This window comes from Panulirus ornatus, chromosome 53 (assembly GCF_036320965.1).
Source record: "Panulirus ornatus isolate Po-2019 chromosome 53, ASM3632096v1, whole genome shotgun sequence".
NCBI lineage: Eukaryota > Metazoa > Arthropoda > Malacostraca > Decapoda > Palinuridae > Panulirus > Panulirus ornatus.
This window is the reverse complement of record NC_092276.1, coordinates 8,137,110-8,156,101: the sequence shown is the minus strand read 5'-3', so window position 1 is coordinate 8,156,101 and position 18,992 is coordinate 8,137,110. Positions and strand designations below refer to the sequence as shown.

The 18,992-nt window shown below is 48.2% G+C and overlaps 1 protein-coding gene across 2 annotated transcripts in view; it reads left to right on the top strand.

Annotated features, from left to right (window-relative positions):
• Positions 1–18,992, top strand: part of LOC139765217 (tektin-3-like) — a 40,646-nt gene that overhangs the window by 12,646 nt on the left and 9,008 nt on the right. For both annotated transcript variants that reach the window (XM_071692532.1, XM_071692531.1), the window contains exons 4-8: positions 2,959–3,098; positions 4,983–5,064; positions 5,436–5,668; positions 6,372–6,481; positions 18,476–18,624. In XM_071692532.1, coding sequence (XP_071548633.1) covers positions 2,959–3,098; positions 4,983–5,064; positions 5,436–5,668; positions 6,372–6,481; positions 18,476–18,624 — 714 coding nt within the window. The remainder of the gene's footprint in view (positions 1–2,958; positions 3,099–4,982; positions 5,065–5,435; positions 5,669–6,371; positions 6,482–18,475; positions 18,625–18,992) is intronic.

Sequence of the window (18,992 nt, the reverse complement as noted above, 5' to 3'; positions counted from 1 at the left end):
AGGGGTACAGTGAAGATCGCCAGTGACCTTGCCTCATATATAAGTTGCAGTGAAGAGGTTCTAGTAAAGATACATTAGACTGTAGTGAAGAAGGTGGTATTAGACTGCAGTGAAGAAGGTGGTATACTGAAAAGTGAAGATGGAGTGTCACGGTTCTATGGATTAACAAAGTAGTTCCCAGAAGCGAATGTAATGGAATTTTTTTTTTCTTTTTTTTTTTTGTCAAGGTGGGCCGCTCTGGAAGGTTCAAGGCAAATCTCACAAGTCCATCCGAACAGTGACATTCCCATGGCGGTGACGCCTTCGCCCACACCGACAAGAGACGGTGATGTACATATGTGTCCGGTTATTGGAACTTCGGGAGAGAGAACAGAACAGAGCCAGGACGTACCGAAGGAAGGTGATCGTCGACAGATACTGTGTGTGTGTGTGTGTGTGTGCGTATGACGTGGCACTCAACAGCACACGCTTGTTCCAAGACGATCATTATAATGATGGTTCGTCCCGTGAGGCAAACTTGCTCCAGAGACTCCGCATGAGGCACTTATTCAAGAACTATACGACGGAGGGAGTCGACTTTGCGAAGGCGACGAAGTTCGTACCGTCGGATTCAAAATAGTGGTAAATACGACGCAGGTCGACGCTGATTGGCTGGCTGGTATGACTCTGCGATGAATTATTGGAACGTTGCAAAGGTGGCCTTCGCAAAAGGCGATGAGACTTTACGACGGAAATAATCGTTAACAATTACATACTTTATCTCTTAAATGATTATCTATGAATTAAACGCATTCGAAAATATCATTATCTTATGCTAAAGAGATCGGAATTCGAATAAAAGTTAGAGGAAAATATTTGTTATAGTCTTTGATGTTTTGCCAAAAACATTCTGAAGTAGCGGTAAAAACTCGCACCAGTCTCGAAAAAAACATTTTCCTGCAACTTCTAGTTGAATTCCCATCTCTTTAGCATCAAAAAATATTTTCAAATGCGATTAATGCATAAATAATCATTTACGAGATAAAATACATAATTGTTAACGATATTTTCCGTCGCAAAGTCTCATCGCAAGGGGGGGGGGGGCCGTTTGCGAAGGCCACCTTTGCAACGTTCCAATAATTCATCGCATAATCATACCAGCCAGCCAATCAGCGTCGACCTGCGTCGCATTAACCAAGTTCTCATTGAATCCGACGATGCGAAGCTTCGTCGCCTTCGCAAAGTCGACCCTCCCCGTCGTATATGGTTCTTGAATACGGGGCCAGAACCGAATATGACTAGCGAAAGATGGAGTCAGTCCGTTGTCGTAACCAAGAGAAAGATGATGATTGAAGACAATTATGAGCGATATTCTGCAGGAACAGTTAACCCTCTCTTTAACTGACATAGGGCCTGCCACACTGGGTCCTGAGCCTAACAGGCCTCGTTCGTCAACTGATTAGCGATTTGTGCTCATCCTGTGAGCAGGACCGCTAAAGGATTACTGAGGTCTTGAGATGTACATATAGTTCCTCTCAGCTATTCTCGTTTCGCTTAATAATTACATCTAATAAAAAAGAGATTCTGCCCTTTTTAAGGTTTGTTATGTAAAGCTATACTAACGCTATCACCTAACGTATCTTTATCCGTCCTCCTGAAATATGATTATAATTGGTATGTAGCAATAATAATTTTTTTTTCATTTATTATTTTGCTTTGTCGCTGTCTTCCGCGTTAGCGAGGCAGCGCAAGGAAACAGACGAAAGAATGGCCCAACCCACCCACATACACATGTATATACATACACGTCCACACACGCAAATATACATACCTATACATCTCAACGTATACATATATATACACACACAGACATATACGTATATACACATGTACATAATTCATACTGTCTGCCTTTATTCATTCCCATCGCCACCCCGCCACACATGTAATAACAACCCCCTCCCCCTCATGTGCGCGAGGTAGCGCTAGGAAAAGACAACAAAGGCCCCATTCGTTCACACTCAGTCTCTAGCTGTCATGTAATAACGCACCGAAACCACAGCTCCCTTTCCACATCCAGGCCCCACACAACTTTCCATGGTTTACCCCAAACGCTTCACATGCCCTGGTTCAATCCATCGACAGCACGTCGACCCCGGTACACCACATCGTTCCAATTCACTCTATTCCTTGCACGCCTTTCACCCTCCTGCATGTTCAGGCCCCGATCACTCAAAATCTTTTTCACTCCATCTTTCCACCTCCAATTAAGTCTCCCACTTCTCGTTCCCTCCACCTCAGACACATATATCCTCTTGGTCAATCTTTCCTCACTCATTCTCTCCATGTGACCAAACCATTTCAAAACACCCTCTTCTGCTCTCTCAACCACACTCTTTTTATTACCACACATCTCTCTTACCTTTACATTACTTACTCGATCAAACCACCTCAAACCACATATTGTCCTCAAACATCTCATTTCCAGCACATCCACTCTCCGCACAACTCTATCCATAGCCCACGCCTCGCAACCATACAACATTGTTGGAACCACTATTCCTTCAAACATACCCATTTTTGCTTTCCGAGATAATGTTCTCGACTTCCAAACATTCTTCAAGGCTACCAGAACTTTCGCCCCCTCCCCCACCCTATGATTCATTTCCGCTTCCATGTTTCCATCCGCTGCCAAATCCACTCCCAGATATCTAAAACACTTCACTTCCTCCAGTTTTCCTCCAATCAAACTTACTTCCCAACTGACTTGACCCTCAACCCTACTGTACCTAATAACCTTGCTCTTATTCCCATAAGAGAAATATTATTATTATTATTATTATTATTATTATTATTATTATTATTATTATTATTATTATTATTACATCACTTCATAGCACGATCATAATCATGATTATCATCACCATCAACATCCTCACATGATGCATAACATAATCAGGTAAATTGTATCCCATACAGTTTATCACTCGTGCCGCCCACGTTAAGTCGAGCCTACCCAACTGAAAGCCGGGTCCTGGACTCGGTGCGCTTCCCCAACATCTTCACCTCGGCCACCGCCACCATGAAGACCCGCTATACCCCAGCAGACTGGTCACAAAGTAAACCTCACCCTCTACTTCCAGTTGGGAAGAGTTAGCTTCCTATGTGTCCATTAGTGTAGCCTAATGCCCAACTTCAGTTCTGTTCCTATGTGTCACTAGTGTGGCATAATGGCCAACTTCAGTACATGGTAAAGATAGGTGACACGACCTGATGTTCTACCAAGTTTGATTGGTTGGAATCAGTGTTCGAAATGATGGGGGGATGGCATACTCCCTATGAACTCAAGGCCAAATTATTATTCTTCTTGTCCAAATAAGAGAAGGCATTTCTCGGTTAACTCACAATCAAATAGCCGCTATCTTTTTAACTAATATAGAACCTTTAACATCAACCTATCACAAAGCAAATGGTTTTGCTGCAATGTTTTCCTGAAACATCACCAGAATTAAGCATTTAAATAGTTTTCACAATTTTATACTTAACCTACAATCATTACCGTCCACTTTTTTTTTTTTATAACTTTTACATTTCGAGTACTGGTTTGAGTACATGGGAATACATAGGTAACAGAAGACCTGATGATCTATCAGTAGACCTTCTATATAGTCTATCAGACGACCAGGTGATCTAACATAAGACCTGATAGTCTATCAGAACCTGATGGTTTGAGTTGGATTGTTATTGTTATGATAACAAATATGATTGTGACTAGGCTATATAATGTAAAGCAAAGTTTGCAGCTAGGCTACATAATGTATAGCAAAGTTTGCAGCTAGGCTACATAATGTATAGCAAAGTTTGCAACTAGGCTAGATAATGTATAACAAAGTTGCATCTAGGCTAGATAATGTATAGCAAAGTTTGCAGCTAGGCTAAATAATGTATAGCAAAGTTTGCAGCTAGGCTACATAATGTATAGCAAAGTTTGCAGCTAGGCTACATAATGTATAGCAAAGTTTGCAGCTAGGCTACATAATGTATAGCAAAGTTTGCAGCTAGGCTACATAATGTATAGCAAGATGGTGTAACTAGTCTACATAATGTATATCAAGGTTAGCTAGGCTACATAATATATAATAGCAAGGTTGACCTAGGCTACATAATTTATATCAAGGTAAGCTAGGCTACATAATGGATAGCAAGGTGACCTAAGCTACATAATTTATATCAAGGTAAGCTAGGCTACATAATGGATAGCAAGGTGAGCTAGGCTACATAATGTATAGCAAGGTGAGCTAAGCTACATAATGTATAGCAAGGTTTGCAGCTAGGCTACATGATGTATAGCATGGTGTGATCCCCATTCTTGGTATGTTCCGTTGGTACATTTGCGTACATGGTTTATGAGCTCCAAAATTGAACGTAAGAGGATATATATAATCAGTAATTATACTTGTACGAAATATAGAACATCGTGTTCAAAAATGGTTAGGAGCTTCCACTATGGTTGCAGTGTACATCTAATCTAATTACACTTTACATATTCATCTGTCAGTTTAACACTTGTTAAAATAGTTGCACTTATTACACTGGTTCAGATGTGGGTCTATCCCTTGTTAAAATGATAAGGCTACTTCAGATGGTTTAGATGAATCCTTGTTAAAAGTGTTAGCGGTGTCCTTGTTAAATTCATTCGACAGGTTTACATATTCCCGTAGTCCTTGTTGAAAGTATAACTCTGCTTTAGATGTAGGTGTAGCCCTTGTTAAATTGGTTTGACTGGTTTACATTGTAACCGCATCTATGGTAAATTGGTTTGACCAAGATGAATTAGCGGACAAAATACTTCCACTGTCATAAGCAAAATGTCATCCCTACCACCTTCTTCTTCCTCTCATATTTACTCTTTGATTCCGTGGCTCTACCCCTTGGCCCAAGTTAACGTAATAACAGAAGACCCAGGTAGACGACGTGCCTGCTGAGTGGTGCTCCTCCCGCAGATAACCTCGACAATTACAGCAACGCCGACAGCACCCGAGGCATCTCTGAGCGGGTCAGGGACGACACAGTCAGATTGGTTGGGTATGTCCGACTCTTTTCTTAGTTCGCTGTTGACAGCCAACTTCTCATCTCTCTTTGATTCTTTCTAGTCCATTTTGCAAGTTTATTTTTCGACTTGTACATCAGCGTCTTCTAATAGTACGCCTTGTGTTACCTCTATCAAGTCAAAGTGCCTAGTTATGTTTTATATTTTACTTCCCTTACGCTACTAACACAAACCTCAAAAGTGTCTTCGTTACCCTACCACCATCCCTGTAAGTGTCTTCCATACCCTACACGATCCCTATAAGTGCTGTGACCTTACCCTACACACCCACCACTACTCAGTGGTTCATGTAAGGTCAACATGCACCCGCCAGTGTAGTGAGAGTGCGACCACCTCCCTCCTGCAGGTACACGTATGACCGCACCAACATTGCTCAGCGGGAGAGTTCGCAGCGGCTGGGGGAGCGGGTGAGCGATATCACCTTCTGGCGGCGTGAGCTGATGCAGGAGCTGGACCGCATGCTGGGCGAGACCAACCGACTGAACGACTCCCGCAGGGCGCTCGACCACGCCCTTAGGGACACCGCCAACCCCCTCCACATCACCAAGGAATGTCTCTACTTCAGGGAGAACCGTCAAGGTTAGGCTTAGTGAGTCTCGCAGTCGTGGGCTACATGCCAAATGGTATATGACTGTAGACAATTGCGCTCTATTGACAGTTGTGCTGATGTATATCAACGTCAACGTAACGTAAGAAATAAAAAAAAACTAATGTTTGCTGATAATCATAAAGTCTTAGAAAGCTATCTAATTCTAAATCAGTGCATATTTTAGCGGATAGATTTCAGAGAATTTTTATTAAGCTATAACCTTTTTTTATGTGCGTGTAAACAAGGGATGACTTTGGTGGGCTTGCACTATTCTTTTTATACGCAGATTTGGTAGAGAAGTACGTCTGATGAGCGTGAATGAGGCGAATTTGATGGATATAAACAAGACTACAGTATAGTTAGTGGGTGTAAACAAGAGCCACATGTGTGTGTGTGTGTGTGTGTGTGTGTGTGTGTGTGTGTAACCAAGAGTTGCGTACTTAATGGGTTTGAACAAGACCCATGCCATACCATCATGTTTAACGAATGTGAACAAGAACCATCCATATGTTGGCAATGGAACGCATATTTGGCGAAACTGAACAAGAGCCATGTCAGCACAACTTGTATAATAATACCCCCTTGGCGGATGCGAATTAGGGCTAAGTATAGGGTGGGTGTAGACTCAAAGTTGTATGTGTGAACAAAGGCCCATGTCCATGGCAAGTGGTTAACACTGTTGAAGTGTGTCAGGGATCGACCTGGTGCGAGATCCGCCGGAGGAGACGCTGCTCAGGGAAGTGGACACCATCAAGGACTGTCAGGCGCGCATGAAGAACTTGCTAGACCGGGTTAATCTTCAGGTAAGTCACCACCTTCTTCTGCCTCACATCCACACACCTCTCGTTCCTAGTTGATAATCTACGTGTCTTTCAGGTATTCTGGGGCAGATTTAGAATGTTGGACATTAATGCTTCTTCTTCTCTCTCAATTCTAAGCTGTAGAAGTAATTTGTCATGGCTACCTTACTGCGAAGCCAGTGTAATCTTATTTGATTAACGACGGACATGATCTCCATTTGACGATTTATATCGTAATATTCATGATCCATATCTATTCCTATTGATAATTAACAAAAGCATTTTTGAACACTGATCTAATGTTTGAAAGAACCATACAGACTATTATAGACTAAACGACAAGCTGTTATGTGATTGAACTTGCTGGCATTTCAATACGGTATGTGATTTGATAAGAAAGTTAACTTTAACGAGTACAGGCAGTAACGCATCATGATTTATAATTGACATTTTTTTTAATGAATAATGAAAAAAAATAGTAGAATAAGACCGATTGGCCACTTATAGGAAAACATTCTGGAAAGAACGCAGTAATGTTGAACCCATGGCCTACACATTTGCGAGTTCTTTGAGCAATAAATCTAATGTTAGTACATAAATATAATGAAACTAACAGATTTAATATGTTAAAAACTATAAACAGACTTTCAGCCTGACAAAGTTAATATACATAAACAGTGAAAGTGACATATTTGATATCTTTTAGAACTATACATAAACACTGAAATTGACAAATTGTCTTTAGAATTATACATTAACAATGAAACTAGACAAATTTAGCATCTTGACAACTATACAGAAACACTGAAACTGAAGCAGTTGGCTCCACGCATGCAGCACCCAGCACAATCTTGATTTTCGTACATATGATTCACTGGATTAACTTAGAGTGGGAGGTTTGCTCTAGATGTTGGAGTCTGCAATACCCACATGGTTTCCTAATGTTTTCTCATTCATTGTGTTCTCGAATGGCCACGTCCCTTACTATTTTTTCATCGTACAATATCCCATAATTTTTCTCCCCTTGCGTTGTTTGTATTTCCCATTTGCTGTCTCCCCCATTATGTTCCCTGTTTCCTCATTATCTTCCCATTATTTTCTCCCCAGTCATGCACTCCAATCACTCTATCCCCAGCGAGTTGCCCCATTCACTCTGCCCTCAGCCAGTTGCCGCATTCAGTGTCTCCAGCCAGTTGCCCCATTCACTCTGTCCACACCCAGATGCCCCACTCACTCTGTCCCCAGCTAGTAGTCCCATTCACTTTGTTCCCAGCGAGTTGCCCCATTCACTCTATCCCTAGACACTTGCCCAGTTCACTTAGTCCACAGCCAATTGCCGCATTCAGTCGGTCCCCAACCAGTTGCCTCATTCTCTGCCCGTAGCCAGTAGTCCCATTTACTGTACCCAGCCAGTTGCCCCATTCACTCTATCCTCAGCAAGGTGCCCCATTCACTCTGTCCCCAGCCACTGGACCCATTCACTTCCCAGGCAGTTGTCCCATTCACTCTATCCCCAGCCTGATGCGCCATTCACTCTGTCCCCAGACAGTTGCCCCTTTCACTCTGTACCCAGCCAGTTACCCATTCTATCCCCAGCCAGTTGCCCCATTCACTCTATCCCTAACCAGTTGCCCCATTCACTTTATTTCCAAGACGTTGCCCCACTCACTCTGTCCCCAGCCATTTGGCCCATTCACTCTGTCCCCAGCCACTTGGCCCATTCACTCAGTCCCCAGCCAAATGCCCCATTCACACTGTCCCCAAGCAGTTGCCTCATTCACTCTGTCCCCAGCCACTTGCCCAATTCACTCTATCCCCAGGCAGATGCTTTATTCACTCTATCCCCAGGCAGTTGCTTCATTCACTATCCCAAGCCATTTGCCCAATTCACTCTGTCCACAGCCAGTTGCCCCATTTGATCCTCAGGCAGTTGCCCCATTCACTCTATTCCCAGGCAGTTGCCCCTTTCACTCTATTCCCAGGCAGTCGCCCCATTCACTATCCCCAGCCGGTTGCCCCATTCATTCAATGCCAGCCAGTTGCCCCATTCACTCTGTCCCCAGCCAGTTGCCCCCATTCACTCTTTCCCAGGTAGCTGTCCTGTTCAATCTTTCCCCATGCACTTGTCCCATTTGCTCTATCCCCAGCCTGTTGCCCCATTCACTCTGTCCCATCCAGTTGCCACATTTACTGTCCCCACCCAGTTACCCAATTCATTGTCCCCAGCCAGTTGCTCCATTCACTCGTCCCAGCCAGTTGCCCCATTCAGTTTGTCTCCAGGCAAGTGCCCCATTCACACTCCCCATGAACTTGCCCCATTCACTGTCCTCATCGACTTAAACCATTCACTCTATCCCCAGGCAGTTACCCCATTCACTCTATCCCCAGGCAGTTGCCCCATTCACTCTATCCCAAGCCAGTTTCCCCATTCACTGTCCCCAGCCAATTGCCACGGTCACTGTCCTCAGCGAGTTTCCCATTCACACTCCCTAGCCAGTCGCCTCATTCACACTGTCCCTTGCCAGTTGCCTCCATTCACACTGTCCCAAGCCAGTTGCTCCATTCATTCTATCCCAAGGCAGTTGCCCCATTCACTCTATCCCCAGGCAGTAGCCCCTTCACTCTGCCCCCAACCGGTTGCCCCCTTAACTCTATCCCCAGCCAGTTGCTACATTCACTCTGTCCTAGGAAGTTGCTCCATATACTCTGTCCCTAGCCATTTGCCCCATTCACTCTGTCCACAGCAAGTTGCCCCATTCATTGTCCCTAGCATATTGCCCCATTCACTGTCCCAAGCCAGTTGCCCCATTCACTATCCCTAGGCAGTTGCCCCATTCACTGTCCCCAACTAGTTGCCCATTCACTCTATCCCAGGCAGTTGCCCATTCATTCTGTCCACAGCCAGTTTCCCCACTCACGCTGTCCCCAGCTTGTTGTCCCATTCACTTTGTTCCAAACGAGTTGCCCCATTCACTCTATCCCCAGACAGGTGCCCAATTCACTCTGTCCACAGACAATTGCCCCATTCATTGTACCCAACCAGTTGCCCAATTCACTGTCCCCAGGCAGATGCCTCATTTAATGTCTCCAGCCAGTTGCCCCATTAACTCTTCTCAGGCAGTTGCCCTATTCATTCTATCCCCAACCAGATGCCACATTTACTCTATCCTCATCCAGTTACCCCATTCACTTTATTCGTAGGAAGTTGCCCCATTCACTGTCCCTAGCCACTTGCCCCATCCATTCTGTCCCCAGCCACTTGCCCCATCCATTCTGTCCCCAGCCACTTGCCCCTTCACTCTATCCTCAGCCATTTGCTCCATTCACTCCCCAGACAGTTATCCCATTCACTGTCTCCAGACAGTTGCCCCATTCACTTTCCCCTGCCAACTGCCCCATTTACTCTATCCTAGTCCATTGCCCCATAAACTGTCCCAGCTAGTTGCCCCATTTACCCCATCCCCACCCAGTTGCCTCATTCACTCTATCCCAGGCAGTTCTTTCATCACTCTGTTCCCGGCCAGTTGCCCCGTTCAATTTGTCCACAACCAGATGCCCCATTCACACTCCCCAGCCACTTACCCCATTCACTCTGTCCTCAGCGACTTGATCCATTCATTCTATCACCAGGCAGTTACCCCATTCACTCTATCACTAACCTGTTTCCCCATTCACCGTCCGAGACAGTTGCCCCACTCACTGTCCCCAGCAAGTTACCCTATTCACACTATCCCTAGCCAGTTGTCCCATTCACGCTATCCCAAGGCAGTTGCACATTCACTCTATCTCTAGCCAGTTGCCCCATTCACTGTCCCCAGCCAGTTGCCCCATTCACTGTCCCCAGCCAGTTGCCCCATTCACTGTCCCCAGCCAGTCCCATTCACTCTTCTCAAGCTAGTTGCCCTATTCACTGTCCCAAACCAGTTGCCCCTATCACTTTCCCAGACAGTTGCCCCATTAAACGCCCCGCGAGTTGCCCCATTCACTTTCCTAGACAGTTGCCCCATTCACTCTGTCCCAAGGCAGTTGCCCATTCACTTTGTCCCAGCCACTCACTCTACACATGGTAGATGCCCTGTTCACTCTATCCCCATGCAGTTGTCCCATTTACTCTATTCCCAGCTAGTTGCCCCATTCAATGTCCCAACCAATTGCCCTATTTGCTGTCCCAAGCCAGATGCCCCAGTCATTCTTTCCCCAGCCAAATTTCCTATTTACTCTGTCCCAAGCCAGTTGCCCCATTCACTCTCGCCAGCCAGTGGCCCCATTCACTCTGTCCTCAGCCAGTTACCCCATTCATTGTCCCCAGCTAGTTTCCCTATTCACTCTGTCCCCAGCCAGTTGCCCCATTTACTCTGTCACCAGCCAGTTGCCCCATTCACTTTGTTGCCAGCCAGTTGCCCAGTTCACTGTCCCCAGCCAGTTACTCCATTCATTCTGTCCCCAGCCTGCTGCCCTATTCATTCTATCGTCGATAGTTGCCCCATTCACTCCATCCCCAGGCAGTTGTCCCATTCACTCTCCTCAAGCTAGTTGCCCCATTCACTGTCCCTCGCCAGTTGCCCAATCACTTTCCCTGGCAGTTGCCCTATTCACTCTCCATAGGCAGTTGCCCCATTAACTCTCCCCAGCCAGTTGCCCCATTCACGCTCCCAGCCAGTTGCCCTATTCACTTTCCCAGCCAGTTGCCCCATTCACTCTGTTTCCAGCCAGTTGCCCCATTCACTCTGTTCCCAGGCAGTTGCCCACTCACTCTGTCCCCGGCCAGTTGCCCCACTCACTCTGCCCAAGGATGTTTTCCTGTTCACTCTATCCCCATGCAGTTGTCCCATTTACTCTGTCCTAGCCAGTTGCCCCATTCAATGTCCCAACCAGTTGCCCCATTTACTCTGTCCTAAGCCAGTTGCCCAATCACTCTCTCCTCAGCCAAATGCCCTATTTACTCTGTCCCAAGCCAGCTGCCCTATTCACTCTGTCCCTAGCCAGTTACCCTATTCATTGTCCCGAGTAAGTTTCACTCTATCGCCAAGTAGTTGCCCCATTCACCCTATCCCCAGGCAGTTGTCCCATTCACTCTTCCCAAGCTAGTTGCCCCATTCATTCTGTCTCTAGCCAGGTGCCCCATCACTATCCCAGGCAGTTGCCCCATTCACTCTATCCCTAGCTAGTTCCCCGTTCACTCCCCAGGTAGTTGCCCCATTCACTCTGTCCCCAGACAGTTATCCCATTCACTCTATCCCAGATAATAGCTCTATTCACTCTATCTCCATGCAGCTGTCCCATTTACTCTATCCCACATTGCCCCATTCACTCTATCCCATCCAGTTGCCCCCTTCACTCTGCCCCAGCCAGTTGTCCCATGCACTCTTTCCGAAGCCAGTTGCTCCAATCACCCTGTCCCCAGGCAGGTGCCCCATTCACAGTCCCCAGCCAGTTGCCCTATTCACTCGCTAGCCAGTTGCCAAATTCACTGTCCCCAGCTAGTTACCCCATTCATTGTCCCCAGCCCTTTACCCCATTCACTCTGTCCTCAGCCTGTTGCCCCATTCATTCTATCGCCAGGTAGTTGACCCATTCACTCTAGCCCCGGGCAGTTGCTCCATTCACTGTCGATAGGCAGTTGTCCAATTCACTGAACCAAGCCAGTTGCCCCATTCACTCTGTCCCCAGCTAGTTGCCACATTCACTCTATCCCCAAGCAGTAGCCTCATTCACTGTCCCTAGGCAGGTGCCTCACTCTCTCTATCCCAGGTAGTTGCCCTATTCACTCTATCCCCATGCAGTTGTCCCATTTACTATATCTCCAACCAGTTGCCCGATTTACTCAGTCCCAAACCAGTTCCCCAAGTCATTCTCTCACCAGCCAAATGCGCTACTCTGTCGCCAGCTAGCTGACCCATTTAATCTGTCACCAGCCAGTTGCCCACTCACTATCCCAGGTAGTTGCCCTATTCATTCTATCCCCATGCAGTTGTCCCATTTATTCTCGCCAGCCAGTTGCCCCATTCATTCTGTCCCATCCATTTGCCCCATTTACTCGGTCAAAAGCCAGTTGCCCGTCATTCTCTCCCTAGGCAAATGCCCTTTTTATTCTCTCCCCAAGTTGCCCCATCCACTCTCGCTAGCCAATTGCCCCATTCACACTGTATCCTGCCAGTTACCTTATTCATTGTCCTCAGCCAGTTACCCCATTCACTCTGCCCCCAGCCCGTTGTCCCATTCACTCTATCGCCAGGTAGTTGTCCCGTTCACTCTATCCCCAGGCAGTTGTCCCATTCACTGTCCCCAGCCAGTTGCCCCATTTACTCTATCCACAGGCAGTTGTTCCATTCAATCTTCGCACTCTAGCTGCCCTATTCATTCTGTCCCTAGCCAGTTGCCCCAACCACTTTCCCAGGCAGTTGCCCCATTCCCTCTATCCCCAGCCAGTTGCCATATTCAATCTGCCTCCAGCCAGTTACCCCATTCACTCTATCACCAGTTAGTTGCCCCATTCATTGTCCCTAGGCTGTTCCCCCATTCACACCATCCCCAGGAGGTTCCCCATTTCACTCTGTCCCCAGCCACTCATTCTGTCCCTAGACAGCTGCCCCATTTATTCTCCCCCTCCAGTAGCGCTATTCACTCTGGCCCAAGGCCGTTGCCCCATTCATTCTATCCTCAGCTAGTTGCCCCATTCCCTCTATCGCAGGCAGTTCCCTAACTTACTCTATTCCCAGGCAATTGCCCAATTCACCCAGTCCCTAGTCAGTTACCCCATTCACTCTATCCCCAGCCAGTTACCCTACTCTGTACCCAGCCAGTGCCAGTTGCTCCATTCACTTTATCCCAATGCACTTGCCCCATTCACTTTATCCTAAGGCACTTACCCCATTCACTATCCCCCGCCAGTTGCCCTATTCACTCTATCCCCAGGCAGTTGTCCCATTCACTCATCCCAAGCTAGTTGCTCTATTCACTCTGTCCCTAGCCAGTTGCCCAAATCACTTTCCCAGGTAGGTGCCCCATTCACTCTACCCACAGCCAGTTGATTCATTCACTCTATCCCCAGCCAGCTGCCCCATTCTCTCTTTCCCCAGGCAGTTGCCCAATTCACTGTCCCAAGGCAGTTGCCCCATTCACTCTCTCCATAGGCAGTTGCCCCATTCACTCTGTCCCTAGCCAGTTGCCCCACTCACTCTATCTAAGGTAGTTGCCTATTTACTGTATCCCCATGCAGTTGTCCCGTTTATTCTATCCCCAGCCAGTTGCCCCATTCACTCTCCCATCCAGTTGCCCCATTCACTGTCCCCAGCCAGTTGCCCCACTCTATCTCAGGTAGTTGCCCTATTCACTGTATCCTCATGCAGTTGTCCCATTTACTCTTTCCCCTGCCAGTTGCCGCATTCACTCTCCAATCCAGTTGCCCCACTGACTCTGTCCCCAGCCAGTTACGCCACTCATTCTACTCCAGGTAGTTGCCCAATTCACTCTAATCCCATGCAGTTGTCCAATTTACTCTATCTCAGCCAGTTGTCCCATTCACTGTCCCATCCAGCTGCCCCATTCACTGTCCCCAGCCAGTTATCCCATTCACTGTCCCCAGCCAGTTACCCAATTCACTGTCCCTAGCAAGTTGCCACATTTACTCTACCTTTAGGTGCTTGCTCCATTCACTGTATCCTCGGGCAGTTCTCCCATTCACTGTCGCTAGCTAGTTCTACCATTCATTGTCCTAAGACAGTTGCCCCATTCACTCTATCCCTAGACAGTTGACCCATTCACTCCATCCCCATGCAGTTTTCCCCATTTACTCTATCCCCAGCCAGTTGCCCCGTTCACTTTTTTCCAGCCAGTCTCCCCATTCACTGTCCCCAGGCAGTTGAGGCAGTTGCCCCATTCACTCTTTCCCCAGCCAGTTGCCCCACTCATTCGATCCCAGGTAATTGTCCTATTCACTCTTATCCCTATGCAGTTGTCCCATTTACTCTATCCCCATCCAGTTGCCGCATTCACTGTCCCATCCAGTTGCCCCATTTACAGTCCGAAGCCAGCTGCCCCAGTCATTCTCTACTCAGCCAAATGCCCTATTTACTCTGTCCACAGACAGTTGCCCCATTCACTCTGTCTCTAGCCAGTTGCTCCATTCACTTTCCCCAGCCAGTTACCCCATTCATTGTCCCCAGCCAATTAACCCATTCACTCTGTCTCCAGCCAGTTGCCCCATTCACTATCATCAGGCAGTTGCCCCATTCACTTTGTCCCCAGCCAGTTTCCCCATTCACTATATCCCAGGCAGTTGCCCCATTCACTGCCCACAGCCACTTCCCCATTCACTCTATCCCAGGAAATTGCCCTTCACTCTGTTCCCAGGCAGTTGAGCAATTCACTCTGTCCCCAGCCAGTTGAGCCACTTACTGTATCCCAGGTAGTTGCCCTATTCACTCTTTCCCCATGCAGTTGTCCCATTTCCTCTATCCCCAGTCAATTGCCCCATTCGCTATTTCCCCATCCAATTGCCCCATTTACTCCGTCACAAGCCAGTTGCTCCAGTCATTCTCTCCCCAGCCAAATGCCCCACTCACTCTGTCGCCAGCCAGTTCCCTCATTTACAATGACACCAGCTAGTTGCCCCATTCACTTTTGTCACCAGCCAGTTGCCCCATTCACTCTCTCCTCAGGCAGTTACCCCATTCCTTGTCCCCAGCCAGTTACCTCATTCACTCTGTACCCAGCCTGTTGCCCTATTAACTATCGCCAGGTAGTTGCCCCATTCGCTCTATCGCTAGGCAGTTGCCCCATTCACTCTATCTCCAGGCAGTTGCCCCATCCACTTTATCCCCGGCTAGTAGCCCCATTCGCTCTATCCCCAGACAGTTGCCCCCTTCACTCTGTCCCCAGCCAGTTGCCCCATTCATTCTCCCCATCCAATTGCCCCATTTACTCTGTTCTAAGCCAGTTGCCCCAGTCATTCTCTCCCTAGCCAAATGCCCTATTTACTCTGTCCCTAGCCAGTTGCCCCATTCACTCTGTCTAGCCGGCTGCCCCGTTCACCGTGTCATCAACCAGTTGCCCCATTCATTGTCCCCAGTCAGTTACCCCATTCACTGTCCCCAGCCAGTAACCCCATTCACTCTGTCCCCAGCTAGTTGCCCCATTCCCCCTATCCCCAGGCAGTTGTCCCATCCACTTCCCAAGCTAGTTGCCCCATTCACTCTGTCCCTAGTCAGTTGAACCCATCACCTTCCCAAGCAGTTGCCCAGTTCACTCTGTCTTTTGCCAGTTGCCCTATTCACTCTGTCCCCAGCTAATTGCCCCATTCCCTGTCCCCAGCCAGTTACCCCATTCACTCTGTCCCCAGCCAGTCACCCCATTTACTGTGTCCCCTAATTGACCCATTCCCCCTATCCCCAGGCAATTTTGTCCACACTTCCTAACTTGCTGCCCTTCACCTTCCCTAGCCAGTTCTCCTTTCCCCCTTCCCAAGCATTGCCCAAATTCCCTGTCCCAAGCCCAACGCCTTATTCATTCTGCCCCCAGCTTTTTTCCCAAATTCACTTTCCCAGTTATTGCCCCATTCACTCTGCCCCGGGCATTCCCCAATTCCTCTTCCCCAGCCAGTTCCCCCACTAACTCTACCCCCAGATAGTTGTATTCATCTAGCCCATGTATTGTCCCATTTACTTATTCCCCACCTTGCCCATTCAGTCCCACCCAGTTGCCCCTTTACTCTTCCTAGCCGTTCCTCATCATTTTCCTCCCCCAAAACCAAATCCCTATAAACTCGGTCCCCTGGAAGTGGCCCCAAATCACGGGGGCTTTGGCCATTTAACCCTATATACCCCTGTCCCCCCATTTGCCCCATTCCCCTTGTCCTTTAGCCATCCCCAAAATAACTCTGTCCCCTGGCAGTTGCCCCATTCACTCGCCCTTTAGCCATGGACCAATTACTCTTCCAACCATACCCCATTCACTGCCCCACCGGTACCCCCATCCCTTTGTCCCCACAAGTTGCCCCATTTACCCCCCGAAAAAAGGGGCCCCATTCACGGTCCCCCCAGAGGCCCAAATCGGGGGCCCGGGCCAGTACCCATTCCCAATTGGGGTCCCCACCTGTGCCCATTCACCGGCCCCAAGCCTGTTTTTCCATTCACTGTGTCCCCACAAGGGGGCCCCCTAAATTTTTTTCCCAAGCAGTAGCCCCATCGGGTTACGCAGGCACTCCCATTCACTCCCCACCCAAAATTTTGCCCATTCATTGCCCCCTAGCTTTTTTCCCCCTCACTCATTCTCCACCCCCGTTGCCCCATTTACCCCTGGCCCAACCCTGCGGTTCATTCCCCCTTGTCCCACCTTTTGCCCCTTACACCAAACAGTCGCATTCCCCTTTCACTCGGGGCCCCCAAAACATTTTCCCCCCCTTTTCCTTTTTCGCCAGCTTTTTGGCCCATGCCCCCTCTTTTTTCCAGCCATTGCCTCTTTAACTCTTCCCAAGCATTTTTTTTCCTATTCACTGTCCCAACCATTGCCCTTTCACCCAAACCAGGGCCCTATTCCATGTCCTAAACCATTTTATCCCTACCCGCTTTTTTCCCCAACTAACCCCTTCACTCCGACCCCCAGTCATTTTTTCCCCTTCATCTGTCCCAAGCCATTTGTCCCAATCACTCTGTCCCTACCCAGCTGCCTCATTCACTCTGTCCCTACCCAGTTGCCCATCCACTATCCCCAGCCAATTGCCCCATTCACTGTCCCCAGCCAGTTGCCCCATTCGCTCAGTCCCCAGCTAGTTGCCCATTCACTCTCTCCCCAGCCAGTTGCTCCATTTACTGTCCCCAGCCGGCTGCCTTATTCACTCCGTCCCCAGCCAATTCTTCCATTCACTCTGTCCCCAGCTAGTTGCCCCATTACTGTCCACAGCCAGTTGTCCCATTCCCTCTGCCCCCAACCATCTGCTCCTTTCAACGTCCCCAGCCAGTTGCCCCATTCACTATGTCCCAGGCCAATTTCCCCATTCACTCTGTCCCTAGGTAGTTGCCCCTTTCACTGTCCCCAGTTAGTTGCCCCATTCATTGCCCCATTCACTGTCCCTAGGTAGTTGCCCCTTTCACTGTCCCATTAGTTGCACCATTCATTGCCCCATTCACTCTGTCCCCTGCTAGGTGCTCCATTCACTCTGTTCCCAGACAGTTGGCCCAGTTGTCTCCAGCAAATTTTCCCATTCATTCTGTCCTCAGCTAGTTGCCCCATTCACTCTCCCCAGCCAGCTGTCCCATTCACTCTGTCCGAAGCCAGTTGCCCCATTCATTCTGTCCTCAGCCAGTTTTCCCATTCACTCTGTCCTCAGCTAGTTGCTCCATTCACTATGTCCCCAGCCAGATGTCCCATTCACTATCCCCAGCTAGTCATCCCATTCACTCTATCCCCAGCCAGTTGTCGCATTCACTCTGTCCCCAGATAGTTGCCCCGTTCACTCTCCCCAGGCAGTTGCCCCATTCTCTCTGTCCCCAGCTAGTTGTCCCATCCACTCTATCCCCAGCCATTTGTCCCATTCATTCCGTCCCAAGCCAGTTGCCCCATTCACTCTGTCTTCAGGCAGTTGCCTCATTCACTCTATCCCCCAGCTAATTTCCCCCATTCACGCTGTCCCGAGCCAGTTGCCCCATTCACTCTACCTCCAGGCAGATGCCACCTTCACTCTATCCCCAGCCAGTTGCCCCATTTACTCTATCCTCATGTCCACTATTGTGTTCCCAACCATGTTCCTCGTTCATCCTCTCCCTAACCATGTTCCTTACTCACTCTGTACCCCAGCCATGTCCCTGACTCACCATGTCCTTCTAGTGACATCAACCACGTCCCTCACTCCATCTCCAACCATGTCCCCCCACAACAGTGTAACTCACAGTCCCCCACTCATTCAGTCCCCAACCAACCATGTCACCTCCTGTCTCCTACCATGTCTCCTACCACGCCCCCCCACAAACTGACCACACTCTACGTCTGTGTTTGCCACAGCTGAGTCGTAACCGAGGGGCGCGCCAAGACCTGGAGCACGACACCATGAACAAGAACCACGCCCTAACCATCGACCACACCCAGCACTCCCTCCACAACCACTCAGCCGCCATCACCTACCACCCTGGCATCGAGAGGGTCGACAACACGTGAGATAACTTTACGAATATCCGTTGTCTAGCCTCATGTGACCAATGATAACATATATCTGGCCTCATGTGACCAATGATAACATATATCTGGCCTCATGTGACCAATGATAACATATATCTGGCCTCATGTGACCAGTGATAATATATATATCTGGCCTCATGTGACCAATGATAACATATATGGCCTCATGTGACCAATGATAACATATATCTGGCCTCATGTGACCAATGATAACATATATGGCCTCATGTGACCAATGATAACATATATGGCCTCATGTGACCAATGATAACATATCTGGCCTCATGTGACCAATGATAACATATCTGGCCTCATGTGACCAATGATAACATATATCTGGCCT